Here is a 20,523-nt window from a genome sequence, read left to right as displayed (position 1 = left end):
GTTCCATACCCTGGAAGTAACTTCCACTAGCAGTCAGGTGCATCCTTCCAGAATGTTCCTAGGCATGTAGACACGCACATGCCCCTTTAATTGTTTTTGTTTGTTTTTGCATGGGCAGGCACCGGGAATCGAACCCGTCTCCGGCATGGCAGCCTGAACTCCACCTGCTGAGCCATGGCAGCCCGCCTGCCTCTTTACTTCCTAAGCAGAGATGGGATTGTATTGAATTTACTCTGCTGCAGCTTTCCTTTTTCACTGAGCATACCACAAGCTCGTCCCGGGTTGCTTCTCAGAGCTGAATGCCACTAAACAGCAAGCGCCTGGTGGGGCCCTCCACGCGTGGCTGCCCGGGCACGGCTGACCGTCCCCGGGTGGGCCTGGGGTGACTTGCTCCCTGCCCCCTGCCGGGGCGGGCAGGGGCTGCGGGGTCCGGCTGCTCCCCGGCCCACGCTGAGCCCAGCGGGAGGCAGGTTCTGGACCCGGGTGCTACCGTGCTTGCTCAGACGTGAACATGCTCCCCGTGCTGGAGGCTGGCGAGGGACGGCAGGTGTGCACACCTGGCCGCAGAGAAGGGTGGGCGGCGGGGACACGGCGCATGCCCAACGCAGCAGAGCTCACCATTTGTAAATAAAGCATCATCTTTCGGGAGAGCAACTTACTGCTCTATAGTAAGAGCCTCAAAGAACTTCGTGTCCTTCAAGCTGGTCTGTCTACTCCTCGGAGTTTATCTTAAGAATGAAACACGAGCAAAAAGCTCTGCACAGACACCATCGCAGCATTGTTTGTTGTTGCAAAAACACAAGCCCAAACTACAAGCCAGCTAAATGTGCCCAGCTGGGAATGGTTTAAACATTATGTGATGCAACACAGAGACCGTGATGTGGCCAAGAGAGGCATAACAATTATGTGAAATGACTGGATTTTAGGCAAAAAAAAAAAAAGGAAAATACAACTGTTATGTACAGTGTGTTCTGGTGTTGGACTAGAACTGCAAAAAGAAAAAAGCTATGAGGAAAAAACTCATTTGGTGGGCTAAAATAAGTGGGCTTCTGAAAAAATCTATGAGATTTTTAATCTGCTTATCATTCTCAATGTAATAAGTGGAAAAAAAATGAAAAACAGGATTTTTTAGTTCTCCCCCCCAAAAAAACCAGATGTCTGTACTAGAAAGCTATCTGGAAGTCTTTGTCCCCAGATTTAAGTTGGGAGTCTGCTAACTGCCGTTACCACCGGCTATCTCTGCCCCCCTCCTTCTCAGTGCATTCTGGACAGTTTACAACGAGCCCACACTACTCTCCAACTCAGAGTAATAAATCTATCTCATTTCTGAAAGCAGAACTTTGAGTATTTTCTTGGCGTGCTGTGGCTCCTTCCCCAGCTCCATGCTTGCAGAAATCATTAGTCGCTGCACCATTCTGACCTGTAGCAGGAGATTTTAACTCAAGCTTAGCAAGACAGTAACAAAATGAAGCAGTGGGATGTACAAAGAAGTGACCTCTGCCACTACCCCTGCAAACCAGAAATCCCATTTGCGCCTTTCTGAGCCGCTGGCACGCGGGCCAGGGCAGCTAAGGAAACGCAGCTTTCTCCTTCCTCCGTTCCTGCGGTGAGCCTCCTCTGCGTAGTGTGGACACACGGGCTGAGTGTGCTGCATCGCCAAGGAGGGCTGCCGGAGCCTCCCGGCACGTTTCGCCGCCGCGATCCAGCCGTTTCCCTGCAAATCCCTGCACCACAGCCACCGAGGTGCCTGCTCCCCGCCTCGCCCCTCCCCCGCTGCGGCCCCGTTGCCATGGGAACAAGCATCCTTCCCGCAGGCAGTGCGGCTGGCACCACCCGCCCCTGCGCTCCATCGGGAGCTTGTTCCTGCGTCCATTTCCTGGGCTCTCTGGGTGTCCACAGTCATAGGCCATTTGTCTGGGACGAAAGTGCAGGTGACAGAGAGCGTCATGTGTTGGGGGCCACTACAGCCCCCGGGAGGCCTGACCCCCGCGCTAAATATGAGCAGGCAGGAGGGCCTCTTTCCTCTTGGGGTGCACCAGGAGAAACCTAAGCTGTGTGTCCCAGGAGGGTGTGGTAACCTGGAGGGTGGCCCAACCCCTGTTCCCCACTCCCTCCAGCCCCGCAGGCTCAGACCTTCTGGGTGGGGGTCTGTGTGGGTGGACGGGGGCTCCATAGCCATCTGTGAGCTGCCAGCGCCCTAGTTCTCCCCCTGCCCCCTACTCCAGGGGACAGGATGGTGGCCCCTGCCTGGGACGGCAACCCGCACGGCTGCTCCACGCCCCTCTTCCTGCAGGACAGGTGGAGTCACGTCTTAACCCACCTCGTCCAGGGTCCCCAGACTCCTCCCTGCCACTCATGTGATGAAAGTGGAGCCCCCCACCAAGGAAGACAGACGGGGTGTGTGTGACAAATGGCCTGTGGTTCCGTCTTCTGGATTTATTCCTAAATGAGAAATAAGGGGTCGCAGGGCTGCAGGAGGTGCCGGCGGCGATCTCTGGGGCTGTGGGTCTGAACCCAGGACACAGAGGCGTGCCTTGCACATGCGAGCACGGTGTGAGCTTTTCAGCTGCTCCAGCACCGTTTCCCAGCCGCGTGGGATGCCGCGCAGTCGGCGGGGTGACAACCTCGCCTCCAGAAGTCTGGGAGTACACGGGAGGCTCCTTTTCTTTGGATTATGGCACCATAAGCTCGGAAAATGTGCTTCTGGGGGAGTAAGTCCGTTCCCCTGGACACAGCCAGGCCGGGCCTCTCAGACCTGAAATCTCCAGACCCCTGTCCCGTGGCCCTGCTGGGGTCTGTCGCGTTCTGCGTGGGCGTCCACGAGGGTGCCCAGGACACGTGGTAAGGGCTCCGGGGAGGTCGCCGCGGGATCCTGGACAGAGGGGAAGGAACGCTCTGACGGGGAAACCCGCGCTGCTCCTCCAAGAAGGCCTGGCTGCAACGCTCCGAGCAGCTGTACTTTCTCAAGGCCTCTGGCGTCTGGACTCGCTCAGCCCCATCGCGGCCTGGCCCGCCCCCCCGCAGCTGCCCAAAGCCGCCATCCAGGCCGCATTCCCACGCCCGCTCCCCCGCCCAGCGTCCAACAGAGCTCGGGGCGGGAGGAAGGGCAGCCTCCTCACGTGGGAACGCTGCCCAGTCTCGCGTGTAAACTCCCACGGCTTTGATCTTGTCCTGGGCAGCGTGGCCAGCCTGCCTCGCTTTGCCCAGGCAGGAAGGAGGCCTTGCCCCTGGCGGGGGCGGGGGGCAGGGTGCATTCCACAGACGCCCCCGCATGCGCCCGGCCCTGCACGCTTAGCGCACACATACAGTGAGGGTGGCGCCTACGGGCAGATGCAGGCGTCGAGAGGCCCCGGAGCCACAGCTCCTGAGAGGGGGGCTCCAGCCCACCCTGTCCAGGGAGACCCTGGGGTCCGGTGACAAGGAGGACTCAAACTTGGGTGCCCTTTCTCCCCCCCAGGGCTGCCCCACACAGCTGGGGGTGCCAGAAGGGCTGCTCCCCCGAGCCCACCCTCCACCTGGCCCCAGACAGAGGGCGCTGGCCCTGACGTGCCCCACCCGCCCACCACCCCTGATCTTGCCCCGACCCGGGCAGACTGTCAAGGCTGACCAGGAGACCGGCACGGCTGCTGCAGACGGGCTGGGGCTGAGCGCAACCCCCTGCCCCCCCCCCCGGCCTGGCTCCCTGGCCTGAGGATGGGCTGCAAGGTCAGGTCTCAGCGGCTGGAGCCGACGGGGCAGCAGGGCCTGGCCGAGCCTCACCCACTGGGGGTCAGGCCTCCGGGATGCTGGGGCCGAGGGGTGCCATGAGCTGAGCTGATACCCCAGGGCCCCACCTCGGGGACCTCCTTGCATGGCTGCTCTAGGGCTCCTGGCATGGCCACATGAGGGTCTCTGCCTCTTGCCCCCTAATGCGTGTCCCACCACGGGGCTGACAGAGGCGAATTACTCACTCACTGTTGTCTGTGATCACACACTCCTTTGTCCCAGCCTCCTTCAAATCAAAGGGATGAGACATCCCAAACTTCAAAGCAGAGGATGACTCAGAGTGACATAAACGTGGCACGGTCCACGGAAGACTCACGCTAGCCCGGCCTGGAGATTGCCCACAACTGGCTAGCCTTCCTCCACACCAGTTGCCCGCAGGCTACACGTGGTCTGAGCCTGGCCCGGGTCTCCCATCAGCCTCCTGCTGACCTCCCAGACCGCCACCCCTTCCCTAAGCACGTGCAGTATTAATTCTGGGAAATCAGGAGAATGATCTTCAATATAAGTGACCCTAAGACAATTCCATGCCTTTGCCCGGGGCTGTTCCTGTGTTCCTTGGCTGCCCCCAAATCCTGGGGGTGCCAAGGGGGTTACACAGGCCCGGATGGGACCCCCATGGTTCCGTAAGAACCTGGCATTCATTGTACCATTTGGTCTCGTGGCATCGTAATCACAGGTATGACGAGAAAACCAGAATGCCAAGGGGGTGAGAGGGGCCCAGGCAGAGGGCCAGGGCCGGCGTCACCTGCACACAGCAAGTGCTCAGTGCGTGCACTGACACCGTCTTCGTCGTCACCACCATCATCCCTGTGTTATTCGTAGGCTTCTTCACCCACGGCCCGAAGGGGCTCCCTGCAAGCAGCCTTTCTCCATGTCTGCCCACGGAGCCCCAGCTTCCCAGGAGGTCACGAGGCTGGGGCATTTTCTCACGCATTGTGGCAGCTCGAGACCCCCTCACTGCTCCCCCCGAGTTGTGGAAATGGGATTTCTGTGTCCAGAGTAGCTCCAGCCTCAACTACTGTCTCTCCACCGGCCACTTTGGGGTGGGGGTGGGGCATCCACATGGGAGCAGGGCCTGCGGGGCACGTGGGGAACTTGTCCCTTTTAGACCAGACACCTTTCTTTAACAATTGATGCCAGCTGTTTTCAGGCTGGACAGGTGGCTCTGACTTGCAGGGTCCCCCCCCTTCATATGATGCCATCTTCCAAGCCTCAGCCTGCCATACGCTGCAATGAATACCAAACTGAAATGCCCATCCCAGTAGATCAGGGCACCCCCAGACTATGCCCTCATGAGCCAGAGCCATGCCAAACTGCACCAGCCCCGTGCCAGCCCCTCTCCCCGTCACCCAGCCCAGGCCTTACCTGCTGCTTCTGGCCGCCAGCTCCTCCCTTATCTTTTTAATGTCCCTCTTGCATTTCTCAATCTCCACCACTTTCAGACCTTCCACTGGCAACACAGAGAGACACAGGGTGGGGGTTAGCCAGGCACAGGTGGCATATCTGCCAGCTTACCGCTAGCGGCCAGCCCACAGTGTGCACCCTAGTGGGTGCCCAGGCTGCCCTCGGGCCTCGTTCAGCTCGGTCACCGCCGATTCTAGCATCTGCCTGGGAGCCAGCTCTCTCCCATGTGCGGTTTCCAGAGGGCAGAAGCCCCCACCGACCCCTCCATCCTCACACATTGTCCCTTGCACCTGCTTTCTTCATCTACATCTCTGGATGCTCGTGGAGGACATGGAATGAAGAAGTCTTTTATCTCCCCCCCCCAGAACAAGGAAAAGGAGGAAAATGTGGTTTCTCTGCACACTGAAATGGGGCGGAGGAGGGCTCAGAGCTGCAGGTGTCCCCTGCAAGGATTAAAATCCCATTACAACAAAAGCTTTTCATTTAGAGGATCCCCCCACAGAGCAGCCTTTAATCAGGAGAAACTGTTGACTGGAAATAGAGAGCAAAGCTGAGGGGTAGCCAAACTGGGCATGATCGTATTAGGGGGTGGTGAGGGGCACTGCAGGGGCCTCAAAAGTCATCAGGAAACCACCTGGAGTTTATTCCTCAGCCAGGGCTCGGCTTCAAGAATTTGCCCTGGACATTTAGCCCAGAAATTCTACTGCAAAGCAAGAGACTTCAGAAGAACGTGGGTTCATAAACCAGGAAGTTTAGTTTTGTTACTTTGTGATTACACGTCAACTTTCATGGGAAAGGATACTACCTGTGCATTCCCTCTTTCCCTTTCATCCAGGTTGGCCCTGAATAACTGCTAAAAATAACTGCAAACTGTTTCTAAGGGAAAAACAAAACACCTGGGTGATTCTGACCATTTCCAGCAATTTCCTCCCGCTGCTGGAGGAACTACGCGCAGCTCGGAGCCGAGTGCAGAGGGAGACCCAGACGCAGGGGCCGCTGATGGCGGGCAGCACGGAGGCCCCCTGGGCCGGGTTCCTAAGCGTTTCCGGCCTGGGCGCCCCGTGCGGACGTGGCTGTGCGGGACGTGGCTCCTTCTTGCCCATGGTGAGGCGGGCCCTGGCATTCAGTTCTGCTCCTGTTACTTGCTTCTGTGCCACCGCGTCGTCTAGGAGCCTTCTCTGCCCTCCTCCAGTGATGGTGGGAGCACCAGGGGCCCTGCGTGCATGCTTGGAGCTGGGATGTGGTGGCCCTGGGGGCTTTCGCCTGCTCCCCCATGCCGGGGTGCGTGAGCTCGCCACGTTTGGGCTCACCAGCTGCTCCCTGACATGCCCACCCGCCTTTGGGGTTCTCTGGGGTCACGATCTCTTTCAGAAGTCGACACGTGCCATGGGCTATCTCCCGAGAAAGGCACACCGGCACATGCACTTTGTGGGTGCAGGCGGACCAGGGCGCCCACGGAGGCTGCCGGGCCCTGCTGTGGCCAGGACTTCTCGCCTGCAGTGGAATGCCTCCTGGAGCTGTCCGCAGGGTTTCCCACTGGGACACTGAAGGCAGCAAATGGTAGAGTCCAAGGTCTATAGCAAGAAGGAGCTCAGTAGTGTTGACACATGAAAGGCAGAAAATTCTGGAAAATGAATCTGGGGAAGAAGCCAGACTTTCAGTATACACTCCTACAGGGTGGCTGTACCCTAGCATTCATACACCTATAAACAGTATATATATATATACCATTTTAAATACCATTTTTTCTGAATACAAAATAATATATGATCATTGTAGAAAATGCAGAGCATCTCAAAGAATACTTTAAAAATCACCTAGAACCCTACTAGTTTGGAAAACAACCCTTTTGATTGGCGTATGCCCTTCTATGCTCCCGCTTTGTATTCTAAATGATCTATCTATCATCTCTCTTTCTTTCTATCTTTTCATCCATCCTTCTATTTTCTATTTATGTATTCCATCAAGCATCTATCTAATCTATCACCATCACCTACCTATCTAATCTATCTCTATTAATCAATCATCTATCTATCTGTTTAATCTTTCAACCATCTATCCATTCATTCTCAAAAGACATTGGGGTCGTGCCATCGATGCTGTTTTATGACTTGCTTTTGCACTTATTAATAAATCCTAGACATATTCCCAGCTCATGGTTTTGGATGGGTGCACTGTATCTGATTGTGTCGATATTGGGGATCACTTAGACCATCTCCTCTGGCCATTTGTTGGGGTGATGTTAAAAGTAAGCCTTTTAGGTGACACAGGCCAAGGTCACTTACTGGAGCCCCAGGACTCAACTCATGGCAACTAAGTTCACACAGAGACCACTTGCCGAGAAACTGACCGTGAGTAACAAGATGGGAAATGTGCACCCATTGGCGGAAGTAAGAACCAGCCTTCCTGGAGTGATGGAGCTGGGGGGTGGGAGGGGGGAGGAAGGCGGCAAAAGAGCATGAGCCCAGACCTCCCTGGGACACCATAGCTCCCACTGTTGAACCAAACCAGCACCCCCTCCTCAGTTTAGAGGACCCGGGAGTGGTACATGCGAAGTCCTGCACAGGCGTGCTGGGAAACACTGCAAGTTCCCACTAAGTGGCCTGCTTGTCCACCCTGCAACTTAAACAGAGGTGGGCGGGGGCCCAAGAACCTAGACTAAAGCTGAGACCTCCCAGGCTCACTTAACACGGCTACAGGCCTTGGAGTCCAGCCCGCGACTGTCCCATCTGTCCACCCTCCAGAGCCGGGCACAGGCCCGGCTCAGACCCTGGGACATGCCAGCTTGTAGAATTAGCGTCGTCTTAGAAATGGTTTTTCTGGGTCTCTGCAAGTCCCAGGCCACCCTGAAGGAACAGCTTCCAGAATTATTTTCTAAGACAAAGGCTGGCTTGGGTGGGGGGGCCTGAACGGGCAGGGGCCCCCAGCAGGCTACAGAAGCAGCCCTGCTCTGCTGGGTTCTCTGCAGGATGGGGCTCGGAATCCGCAAGGCCAGGCCTCTGGCAGCGGAGCTAGAGAAAGTCGTCAAGGGCACAGAGGAACCGAGCTTTCTACAAGGACCTCACTGCAAAGTTTGCCTAGAGCACATTTTCTGAGTGAAAAAGAGAGCAAAGCCAGGTATTGGCATGGAGGCCTGCAAGAGTCTGCATATCCCGGTCTGAAACCAGGGCGGGCTGCGGCTGGGGCCGGTGCTGGGTACAAGTTTTCGTCCCAGCTCAGGGCACAGCAACAGCGGTGGGGGGGCAGGGCACAGCGTCAGTGGTGGGGGGACAGGGCACAGTGTCAGCGGTGGGGGGGCAGGGCACAGCGACAGTGTTGGGGGAGCAGGGTACAGCATCAGCGGTGGGGGGAGCAGGACACAGCTACAGCGGTGGGGGGACAGGGCACAGCGTCAGCGGTGGGGGGAGCAGGGCACAGCTACAGCGGTGGGGGGACAGGGCACAGCGTCAGCAGTGGGGGGAGTAGGGCACAGCAACAGCAGTGGGGGGACAGGGCACAGTGTCAGCGGTGCGGGACAGGGCACAGCGACAGCGGTGGGGGGAGTAGGGCACAGCTACAGTGGTGGGGGGGCAGGGCACAGCGACAGTGGTGGGGGAGCAGGGCACAGCTACAGCGGTGGGGGGGCAGGGCACAGCTACAGCGGTGGGGGGGCAGGGCACAGCGACAGTGGTGGGGGGAGCAGGGCTGGCCGGCGGATGGAGCAGCTGCCACCGCGTCCGGCAAGGAAGGAAGCGAGCCAAGAGCCCAGGGGTGTCCTAACCCCCACCAGGAAGGGGGTGGGAACCCGGGTTCTTTGTCTAAGAAACAGTCTTTAACCCAAGAGAAATCTCAGCCTCCTGGAAAAAGGCAAAAGGTGAACATGACAAAGAAGAAAAGCTTTCAAAGTCAATTTAGAGAAATGGAGAAATTTCTATTTGGTTCATAAGAATTATATATTTGAAACAGTCAAAGAATGTGTAGGAAAACCTGTTTACAACAAACACACTGGAATTGTGTTTTGTGGTTTTAACATGGCCAGTGCCAGCTGGGGGCCCCTTAATCCAAGAAGCGGGAAACAGCCCTAACAGCTCACGGGAACCAGATAAAGCTGTGTGTGTGTGTGTGTGTGCACGCGTGCATCTATGCTCGTGCCCCTGGTGTGCTTCCATGAGTGTACATGTGGGGATGTTTGTGTGTGTGTCAAGTGACCATGCACACGTGGCGGCAGGCCCAGTGTGGCCGCCCGAGAAGCAGGTCCCTGGCCATGTCCCCAGCCCAGCAGCTGCTGGCCCAGGCCAGCTGGCTTCCAGCTGCCGCACAGGGTCAGGACTGGCCTTGCCCGTGGCTGAGCGGTTCCCAGGCGGCCAGTGGGAGAGGCCCAGCTACGGATCCCTTCCCCTGCCTGAGGCCCTGTGCCGTCTGTCCGCCTCCTAACGCGCCATACGGCCGAGGCCTACGGCCCTGTGCTCGCTGCTCTGTGGACTGGGCCAGGTGGGGCGGGCCCCAGCCTCCTGCAGGGCGGTCCGCGGGGCCAGAGGCACCGTGAGGGGCGAGCCCTCGGCCAGAAGGAGTCGGAAAGCAGAGACCAGCCTCCTGGGTGCGGGGACTCCACGGCCACCTTCACGTGCAGGCGTGCGGGGGGGGGGGGGGGGGGGCTGTGGGTGCGCCCCTGCCCGCAGCTCCCCCGACTCTCCTTACCTTACCCGCGGCTCCCAGGCCCTTCCCTCTGCCCTCCCAGACCCTCAGAGGGGCACGTCCTGGACCCGCCCCTGCAGGGACTTTGATCTGGGCGATAAGCTGAGCCCAGTGGGTGAAGGGGTGCCGCCTCCCCCTGCATTCACTCAGGCTGGCAGGACAGGAGGACGGAGCCATGTTCAGGGAACCCTGGGGCTGCATGGCCACGGAGGAAGTCCCGTGGGATCCGCCCTTTAGTGGTCCTGAGTTCACGCGCACACCTGAGCGTGAAAGGTGAGCCCTTGGCCAGAGAACCACCCCCATGGCCAGACCCTGAAGCCGCACAGGCTCATCGCTGGCCACGTCGAGGTCAGGGGGCCTCATGGGGAGAAGGTCTGGGAACCCTGGCAGGCCTCTTCTGTGTGCCTGTTTATATTCTGGGTAAAAGTCGGGTAGGAGCAGGAGCGAGGCTGGGAGGCACAGGGGGCCGCGGGTAGAAGCAGGATGAGCTCGGGGGGAGGGGCCAGGAAGCGGGGTCTCCACTGTCCCTCCAGGGGCATTTGCATGCCAGCATCCACTGTGCGGCTTTTCAGCCCTGCAAGGGTAGACATGACCTGGCAAGGACCATCATTTGTGTTCCTCGACTGGCCTCTTTCCTGGTTGGGAGAATTCCCTCCTGTGGGGGCCTGGGTGGAAGCAGAACTCACCCCCCACTAGACAAGGTGGGAATGGCATGGGGGCTCTCTCCTTGGCCAGGGGCACACTTCCTGACACCCGTGCGGCCAGGCCCAGCCACATGGCTGGTTCTGTCCTAGACTCTGGGTGTGCAGCCGTGACATGGCAAAGCATCCCGGTGGTGGCAGCAGTGACAGGGATCGCCCTGGGCCAGGGACCCGGTGAGGAAGGCCGGCTGAGCTACTGCAGGGTCGTGGTGCTTGGAGACCGCAGCCCCAGCTTTGTAGGGATTTGGGTCATCGTCCCTGCAGCACAGCTGCTGAGCGCGCAAAATCTTTCAGGAAGAAAATCCTTTCTGCTCAAAGCAGCCACACTCCCGTTGCCTGCAGCTGCAGGGCCAGGCTGTTTCGGCCTCCTTTCTGACCTTCCGTCCCCAGCCACTGAGGAAGTGCCTGCCTCCGTCAGGGCTCTGAGGAGGGAGCGTGCACAGAGGGGCAAGCAGCAGAGAGTGCCAGCTGATCAGCTGGGCACCGGGACTGCTCCGGTTTTATTTATCCTTCTGACCTGCTGAGCAGGCTTGGGCAGGTCCCTTGTGGAACTGCCTTCCTTATCGTCAATAGAGCCAACAAAGCTTAGGTGACCCAACGAATTAAAACTGTGTCAAGGCCTTTGACAAGCATAAATATTACCGCAGAAATCAGGTGTTGAGTTATTTAGATGAACCAGTCTTTTCATGGTCCTGAATTTTTTTTCCTTGAAAAATTCCAAGTCATTCAAACCCGATCTGAAAAGGGACATCTGGAGGGTGCTGCTGCTGTAAATCAGCCAGAGATTTATTTTTGGTGATGCCATGGCCCTGAGTTGTCTCACATTTGGTTTTTCTTTTTTCACTCATCTCCTGAGTTAATAAATATGGTCTCCATTAACCACTCACAGCTGCCTTGACATTTACGAAGAGCTTTCCACATTGTCGCGCTGTCAGCAGGAGCACGTGCGAGGAGACACGTGGGATCCGAGGACGGTCCCCTCTGACCGCTGGGCAGAAAGGCTGAGCCACTCGCGGCTCGGAATTTTAGCTGGTGGAGAACTGCTACAAGACCTGAACGGACCCTCTTTTGCTAAACTGCTTGTTTGTCTGCTTCCCTTTTGTGGTGATCGGAAACCAGGAGGCAGAGACCGACGTAGGGGCTGGATTCCCAAACAGGAGACGGCAGCGTGAGGCTCAACTCTCCCCTCCCCAGATGCTCCGCCCAAGCACCTCCCTGGGGGGCGAGGCCGGGGAGACTCTGACTTCTCATTCCACACCGTTCACCCCGAAAGGATGCCTGACTGCGCACTTGTGTTACTTGAAAACAAAAACGGGACACTTCGGTCCGTCCCTGTCCCAGGCTTCGTTAACGTCAAAGGTGATTTCTGAGCATCTCACAGAGAAAAGTGGTCGCACTGACCCCCGGCCGTGCCCCCCTCCGTCGCCGCTCATCTCGTCACTGCTCGGATCGGTTAATTCTGACAGAGCTTTAAAGACATGTGAACGAAAAGGACATGAAAAGCCCACTCACATTCGACTCGTTTCTCTAGCACCGCCAAGTGATTCGCAACTTCGGCTTTTAGTTCGTTGATTTTAAATGCTCTAGGAAGGAAAAAGGAAAAGACAAAGTGAAGCCCATAAAGCTCTCAGAGTCAACGCTGGCCCAGCTCTGCTGCGCGGGTGGGTAGTTTTATCTGTGTGCTGGGGCGGTGAGGAGGGACCCCGTGGGGACGGGGCAGCCCAGCACCCGCACTCTGCCCTGCTGGACACAGGCCACTTTCCAGGGACACCGTGTGCCCTCTGAGGCACCACCCCACCCACCGAGCACTTCCCGGGCTTCAAAAGAGCCCCCCCACGAGCCCCTTTCCCATTTTAGTTACCCTGGGGGAGTAGGGTGCCACGGTGAAATTACTCTGAGAAACGGAAAATATTTACTGCCAACTATGGAAGCCCCATCTCCATAGAGCCCCAGTGAGAACGCTTAGTTTTTCTTGTAGATTGTCCTGGTCACACGGGGGCCATGGGGGGGGGGGCACAGACCTTATCTTCTGGTTGTAAGATTATATACAAATTTTCATTTTTTATGTTTGCTTCTCCATATCTTATACAGAGTAGTGGTCTTTGGGTGAGGGGGGTGTTTCCTGGACCCATCCAAGCTTCGGAAGTAACAAAAGGGTCTCGGGGAAAAGGCCAGAGCCCCCCCCCCCCCCCCACTTAGGAATTTAAAGCACTCTGTACCTTGAGAACTGCTCAGCGACCTGGGACAGCACGCTCTGGATTAATTCTTCTCTCTCTACACATCAAAAGAAAGAGCAAAGGAACACGGTCAAGGAAGAGAAGTGGGGGCCGTCCCGGACACGCAGCCCCATGCTATAGGGAGAGGAGCTGCCAGCAGGATGGCAGCCCTCCAGGGGCGCTCCTGGGACTTCCTGCCCACTCCCACTGCCCTCTCCCCTGGGCTGCTCCAGGATCCATCCCCCCAGTCTCTCACCCTGCCCCAGGGGCAGGACTTGTGGTGCTTCCATCACTAGCACCAGCCATGCAGAGCAGGCACGTCTAGTGTAAATGTAGCACACACACAAGTTCTCACTTGGTGCCTGGGTCTGAGGAGTTGGGGCAGTTACTGTAACAAGGCAAGTTCAAAGCACACCGCAAGTGCAAAACACGTCACACAGCCAGAGGAGGAGAGGAAGCAGGCTGGTAGCGAGTTTGTCCCATGGCTGCCCGATCTATAAAACTTGGCTGGGCTGCTGGTTTTACAGGCTACATGTCCAGTGCTAAATGCAACCTGCCCACTTCCCTGACTGGGGCCAATGTTAACGTCTATGGTGAAAGTTACAAAATCAGTTTAAAAAACAGTAATTCAGTGTGATCCTATTTATGAAAACACACTGGGGTGTGTTATGGGTTGAATTCTGTCCTCGACCCCTAGTATTTCAGGACGTGACCTTATTTGTAAATAGGGTCACTGTAGGTGACCTAGTTAAGACGAGGTTATGGGAGTAGGGTGGGCATCTAATCCACTATGACTGGTGTCAAAGAGAAGAGACACAGGACAAACAGTGGAGACGGCCCCTTGAAGATGGAGGCAGAGGTGGGTGACGCAGCCACAAGCTAAGGACACCAGGAACCGCTGGGAACCACCAGAAGCTGGAAGAGACAAGGAAGGATCCTTCCCTCCAGGTTTCACAGGGAGTGTGACCCTGCCAACACCTTGTTTTTGGACTTTTTAGCCTCCAGAACTGTGAAAAAATACATTTCTATTGTTTTGAGCCATCTGGCTTGTGCACTCCCCAGAAATTAATATAGGAGTGTCAAATTGTGATCCTAATAAGATTTATCTTCTGGTTGTAAGATTATATATAAATTTTAATTTCTTATGTTTGCTTCTCTATATCCTACACATTTTCTATAATAAACACATATTAATTTCATAAAAAGAAACACATTTTAAAAATGAATTGATTTAGGGTGGGCCATGGGGGGGGGGTCTCACCTGCCATGATGGAGACCCGAGTTCGAGTCCATGGGCCTGCCCACGCGAAAAAAAAAGGATCAATCTTATTTAGCCTGACAAGACCTCATCCATCCATCTTTCAAAAGAGAGGATGGAACCAGATGACCCAAGGTTCTCTCTAGCTTTAACAGTCTACGGCTTGATGAGATGAGGAAAAACTAAGTTTTGTTATAGCTCTTAAAACTGCAAGAGTAAAATGGCCAGCGAGGAAGTCTTGCTAGAGCCGCGGATTAAGCAGCTGGCTGGCCCGTGACCGGAGCCTTCCAAGATGAACATAACTGCCAGGAAGGAATCAGCAGTCCCATCTACAAGCATCTCATGGGTTTCCTTGGTGAGCTCTGCTGGGTTTTTGGTCTCTTGTTCTGAAATCCTTGGCAAAGCATCGTATATCACCTTCAAGAATGAGGTAACCTCAGCATCTCGAGACAAACGTAGAAGGTCATCGAACCCGTGACACGTAAAACAGTTCCCTCAACAACAGCAGAAAACACACTCTTTTCAAGCACCATATCCTGGGCTATTAAGAAAGAAACCCTTGAGAAATTTTAAATATTTGAAATCATACAGAATAAGTTCTTTAATCACAACAGATTTAAACTAGAATTCAACAACAGAAGGAAAAGAGGAACATTTTCAAACACTTGGACACTAAACAACATACTTGTAAATAATCCGTGGGTCAAAGGGGAAGTCTCAAGGGAAATTTTAAAAAGACATTTAAAATAGAAAGGCATTGAACTGAATGAAAATGAAAAAATATAAAATTAACTGTAGAACACAGCTAAAGCAGAGCTGAGAGGGAAATTCATAACACTAAATACTTACATTAGATGAGAGGAAAAGTCTCAAATCAATAATCTAAGCTCCCACCTCAAGAACCCAGAAAAGGAAAAGCAAAAGAAATGCTAAAAACAAATAAGCAAGAAGTAATAAAAATATGAGAAGAAATCAATGAATTTGGAAACAAAAACAATAAAGAAAGTTAGTGAAGCAAAGTGCCAGTTCTTTGAAAAGATGAGTATAATTGACACACTTAAGAGAGAAGACACAAATTGCCAACGTCAGGACGAAAAAGAGGCAATCAACTACAGCCCCTGAGGACATCCAAAGTACAATAAAGGAAAAGTGTAAACAGCTCTGGACACATACATTTGACAGCTTAGATGACATGGATAAATTCCTGGAAATGCACAGCTACCGCAACTCACACAATAGAATATGGGTGATGTGGTTAGTCCTGCAACTATTAAGAAATTGCATTTGTAATAAAAAAATCTGCCAAAAAAGATACCTACAGATACAGATGGTTTCACTGGAGAATTCTACCAAAGTTTAAAGAATAATGACTACCAATTCTGTATAATCTCTTTGAAAATAGAAGAGGAAAGAAATCTTCCCAATTCATTCTATGAAATTAATATTAACCTAATACTGAAATCAAAAGTCAAGAAAACCACAGACAATATCTTTTATGAATACAGACACAAAAATCCTTAACAAAATATTGGCAACTACAATTCAGAAATATATAAAAAGAAGTACACACCATGACCAAGGGGAGTTTATTCCAAGGATAGAAGACTGTTTCAATGTCCTTATTTGTTGATGAAAAGCTTGTCTACATAGATAATCCCAAGGATCTTAAAAAATAGTAAAGCCAAATAAAACAAAAAACCTCCTAGAAATAATAAGCGAGTTCACATAATTATTAAGTTTATTAATAGATTAATAAGAAATAATAAGTTTGAAGAATTCAAGATAAACATGCAAAAAATCAGTTTTATTTCTGTGTACCAGCAATGAACAGATGGATAACAAAATTAAAAACATAATACTACTATTTAGTTAAGATGGCAATTCTCCGTAAATTGATATAAAGGTTTAACTTAATTTCTATCCAAATCCCAGCACATTTTTCTCGTTAGATATAGACCACAGTATACTAAAATTTATATAGAAATGCAAAAGAAACAAGAATATCTAAAACATTCTACTCAATTTCAAGTCTTATTATGTAGCTACAGTGAATAAGACGGCGTGGTATTAGGGGAGGGATAGATACAGAATACAGAGCCCTGAAATAGATTCCACAAAACACCCACGATGCGAAAGCAATTCAATAGAGTATGGACAGACTTCAACCAATGGTGCTGGAGCAACTGGAAATCTGTAGGTAAAAAATAAATTTCAACCCGCACCTCACAGCCTATACAAAAATTAACTCAAAATGGACCACAGACTTCAATGTAAAATGTAAAACTAGAAAACTTTTTTTAATTAATTTTTAAATTAAAAAAAATATGACAACAAAGAAACATAAACATTCTTAACGTGCTCATTCTGTTCTACATATATGATCAGTAACTCACACTATCATCACATAGTTGCATATACATCACCACGATCATTTCTTAGAACATCTGCATCAATTCAGAAAAAGAAATAAAAAGACAACAGAAAAAAATTCATATGTGCCATCCCCCTTACCGTCCCCTTCACCAATCACTAGCATTTCAATCTACTAAATTTATTTTAACATTTGTTCCCCCTATTATTTATTTATTTTTAATCCATATGGTTTACTTGTCCATCGATAAAGTAGACAAAAGGAGCATCAGACACAAGGCTCTCACAACCACACAGTTACACTGTGATAGCCAAACTAGAAAACTTCGAGAAAAAGAAACAGGAGAAAGATTTTGGAATCTAGGACCAGGCAAGGAGTTCTTTGACTTGACACCAAAGCATGATCCCTAAGAGCAAAATCTGATAAACTGCACAAGATCAAAATTAAATACATAGAAATGCAAAAGAACTAGAATATCTAAAACTGTTTTGCAAAAGAAGGTAAAGTGGGAGGAATCAGTCTACCCAATTTTGCTCTGCAAAAGACCCTATTAAGGAGTGAGAAGACAATCTACAGACTGGGAGAAAATATTTGCAAAATATTTCTGACAAAGGACTACTATCTAGACATACAAAGAATTCTCAAAACTCAACAGTGAAACAAACAATCCAGTTAGGAAATAGGCCAAAGCCATGGAGAGACATTTCACTGAAGAGAATATGCAGATGGCAAATAAGCTCACGAGAAGATGCTCAACGTCATTAGCCACCAGAGAAGTGGAAGTTGAAACCGCAGTGACCTGTCAGTCCACACCCACCAGAATGATTAACACATGAAACAGTGGCTCCCCCCAATGCTGGCAAGGAGGGGGAGGGTCTGGTTCATATGTTGCTGCTGGGAATGTGAAATGGTCCAGCCACTTCAGAAAACAGCTTGGTACTTTCTTACAAAACTCGCCATTCAACTATCTCATATGGCCCAGCAATGGCTCACACCTGGGCATTAATCCAGACAAATGGAGACACCTTCATGCAAAACCTGTACACAAGTATTTGTAGCAGCTTTACTCAGAATAGCCCAAACTGAACACGGCCGAGGCATCCTCCAGTGAATGAAGGGTTAAATGGGCTGTGCCTCTCCAGCCCACAGAATATTACGCAGTGAGAAAAAGGAACAAACTGTCGATAAGAGAAACAACTGGGAGGAATCTCCATCCCCGAATGGAAAAAGCCAATCCCCAAAGGCTAAATACTGTATTTACTGAACGATGACACAATTATAGAACTGGAGAAGAGAGTAGTGCTTGCTGGGGGTTAAGGAGGGCTTGGGGTGGGGGACAGTGGTGCAGCTATGGACAGGCAAAAGCAGGGACCCTTGTCACAAAGGAGATGTCCCGTGTCTCGGCCACTGCCAGCATTCTGGTTGCGATATTATATTCTAGATTCTATAGGGTGCAACCGGGCAATGGACTCATGGGGTCTGTCTATATTATTATTTTTTTATTAGGGAAATTGTCGTTTTACAGAAAAATCATGCATAAATCGCTGTATTTTTGTTTTTGCACCTGCTTGTGAATCTACAATCATAAATAAAAAGTTTACAGATAGAATGGAATAAAAGAAAAGACTTTTCCTCTGGGGTTTTGAGGTGGAATCCTTTTAGCATTAGGAGACTTTTATGCCAAAATCTGAATTTTCCTCTCTAGCGGTAATACCTGCTTTTTGCCGCTCCACCCCGTCCCTCTCCCCTCCCGGCTCAGTGCCAGGAGGTGGCTCCTGTTCACCCTGGTGCTGGCCTGGGCTCAGCCCACTCCCCCGCCAGTGCCATCTGTCCTTCTAGAAAGGGGCAGACTGGCGCTTCCACAGGAACAGCCCAGGGGCCGTGGCCAGCCGTGGCTGTAACCCCGCACGTGGGCTCTCTGGGTCCTTTCTCGAGATAGCTCCCCATCCCGAGCCTTCTGCAAGGGGCAGAGGCGCCCAAGCGCCCAGTATGAAAAGGCCAGTCCCCGGGCACAGCACGGCCGGGACCGCCTCCCCTCGCTGCCTGCCAGTCACTGCAAGGTGGGCTGCGAGTTCCTCCCGGTGGGTTTCAGACCTTGAACAGGAATCGGGATCGATGAGTGCAGCTCCGGGAGGGTTGTCCCCAGTGCCCGGGAGCTCCAGCCCTGCCTCGGATGTTGTCATCGTCATTATCAGCTTTATTGTGTTTCATTCCCATCCCACTAAGGCTCACTGATGCTCACAGGTCTTCTCTGCCCTCCCTTTCCTGCTTCCAGAGCCTCCCAGGGGTGATGGGCTGGGCCCCTTCCGGGCTGAGAAGCAGGACCTGCCTGCAGAAGCCTCACCCCTCTGCCCGGCCTCCAGCCCCCGGAGGGCCTCAGATACCCCGAAATCCCTGGGGTTGGGGCCAACAGTTTCTAAATCCCAAACGTGCTCTGTCCATCACTCCCCACCTCCCTGCCGAAACCACACCCTGCCAGAAAATGTGATCTGATGACACAGATCACATTTCTCCTAAATGCTGCATGGCAATGTGTCATTTTGAAAATTAAAGCATTTCCCAGTCATTTTGCTTTGAGACTTTCTGCATAATAGTCAACTCAGGCTTGGCTGTGGCCGGGCCTTGGCCTGGAAGTTTTGTGGGAAGTGAGGGAGGCAAAAATCGGACTCCGAGGGAAGGGGAAGCAATGCCCAGTGGTGACGCAGACAGCTGGCGGGCAGGCCGACCTTCATGGCAGCTCAGGCGTCCTTCCGAAGAAAACTGGGCCGCGACAACAGCTCGTCTGTCTTTAAAAACGTGACCCCGACCCAGGCTGCTGTAGTTTCAGGGTGCTGCCTCCAGCCGTGTCACTTATTCCAGGGGCCGGGGCCTTCCTAGACACCCTGATCAGCCCCCCAAGTGATAAGTCATGATGTGGGGGTGCACGCAGAGTGGCCCGCACCCGCCTGAGGTCGGGGTGGCTTCTGCCCTTTGCATCTGGTCCAGTCAGATTGCTGGGGTCCCGGGTCTGGTCGGCCTCATTGCATGATAGGTACTGCCAGGAAAATAGTCTCGGAGATGGCAGAGTCTGGGCGCAGCATTTAGGGCACCTGCTGAATTAGTCCAGCTGTCACAGGCTCCAGGCCATGGAGTGGCTACAGGACTGCCCCCAGCCCACCTGGAGCAGGCCCGAGGAAAAGGGTCCCCAAAGCACTGGAGAGGATGGAGGGCTCCCTCGCTGGGCCGACAGCTTTCCCTTCCTCAGGCCAGATCGGCTGCAGGTGGCAGGCCGGGCACCCCTCCCCCGCGCTCACCCAGCCGCCGCCCGCCCCGCTTCCCTGGCCCCGCCCTGGGCTCCTCCGGACCGTGCAGGGAACCCCCTCTGGCCTCTCCCAGCCCTTCCAGGAATTGTTTACTTGTTTCAGACTAAGCGGGAGTCATTGACCCAGCACCCAGCGGAATGGAGGTGGGGGTTAAAGACAGTTCCGGCTCTAAGAACTAGACTACCATGACGCACTAATGAGATGGCCCAGTCAGCTGATCTGCAGGCCTGACCCCTCCTTGTACTGACTCAAACAGAAGCCGAGACAGCCCTTTCCTCCTCTGCACACCTGATCTGGTTTGCACAGTCACCTCACTTCCCCCAGACAGATGCCGACCGACCCAGGACTGCAGGGCTGTCCCAGGTGTGTGCATGGAGGGCGGGGTGCCGGGGGAAGCCGCACAGTTGGAGCCCGGCAGTGGGACAATGACTATTTCACGGGCACACACGTGCCACCCCGAGTTCCAGCATTTGCACTCTGTGTCTTGCACAATTGGCAATGGCTGCAAAACGCCGTCGGGCTCATACTTACTTGCTACTGTATGTTCCAGTGAGTCACATGGTCCAGTGACACCAGACACTCTTTCAAAGCATTTTCATAAAAGCCCTGCCACCCTCCAGAAAGGGTCATCTTTTTTTTGCATTAAGGAAAACAACCCGCCTCACTTGGCCCCAGAGCTGCAGGCACACCCCACCCCCTGCCCCGGGCCCTGCAGACGAGGAGGGAGAGGCTTTGCTTCCTGCCTGGTGCAGCCCCAGCCCCAGGCAGGTCCTAAGTGCTGGCTGGGGCTCTGCCCAGGAAAGGGGGGCGGCTGTGTCCCATCCCACCTGCC

At 53.3% G+C, this 20,523-nt stretch overlaps 1 protein-coding gene across 3 annotated transcripts in view; it reads right to left on the bottom strand.

Moving 5' to 3' along the window:
* PDE9A (phosphodiesterase 9A) overlaps nt 1-20,523 on the bottom strand; it is a 108,845-nt gene that overhangs the window by 27,796 nt on the left and 60,526 nt on the right. For 2 of the 3 annotated variants that reach the window (XM_077118994.1, XM_077118995.1), the window contains exons 5-7: nt 12,764-12,818; nt 12,057-12,127; nt 5,131-5,215 (exon numbers count right to left, since the gene is read on the bottom strand). In XM_077118994.1, coding sequence (XP_076975109.1) covers nt 5,131-5,215; nt 12,057-12,127; nt 12,764-12,818 — 211 coding nt within the window. Of the gene's footprint in view, nt 1-5,130; nt 5,216-12,056; nt 12,128-12,763; nt 12,819-14,021; nt 15,833-20,523 lie in introns of those variants that run through there. The other variant, XM_077118996.1, reaches the window with a different exon arrangement.

The sequence above is a fragment of the Tamandua tetradactyla genome, chromosome 10 (genome assembly GCF_023851605.1).
Source record: "Tamandua tetradactyla isolate mTamTet1 chromosome 10, mTamTet1.pri, whole genome shotgun sequence".
Taxonomy (NCBI): domain Eukaryota; kingdom Metazoa; phylum Chordata; class Mammalia; order Pilosa; family Myrmecophagidae; genus Tamandua; species Tamandua tetradactyla.
The sequence above is the reverse complement of the archived record's forward strand: the minus strand, read 5'-3'. Positions and strand labels throughout refer to the sequence as shown.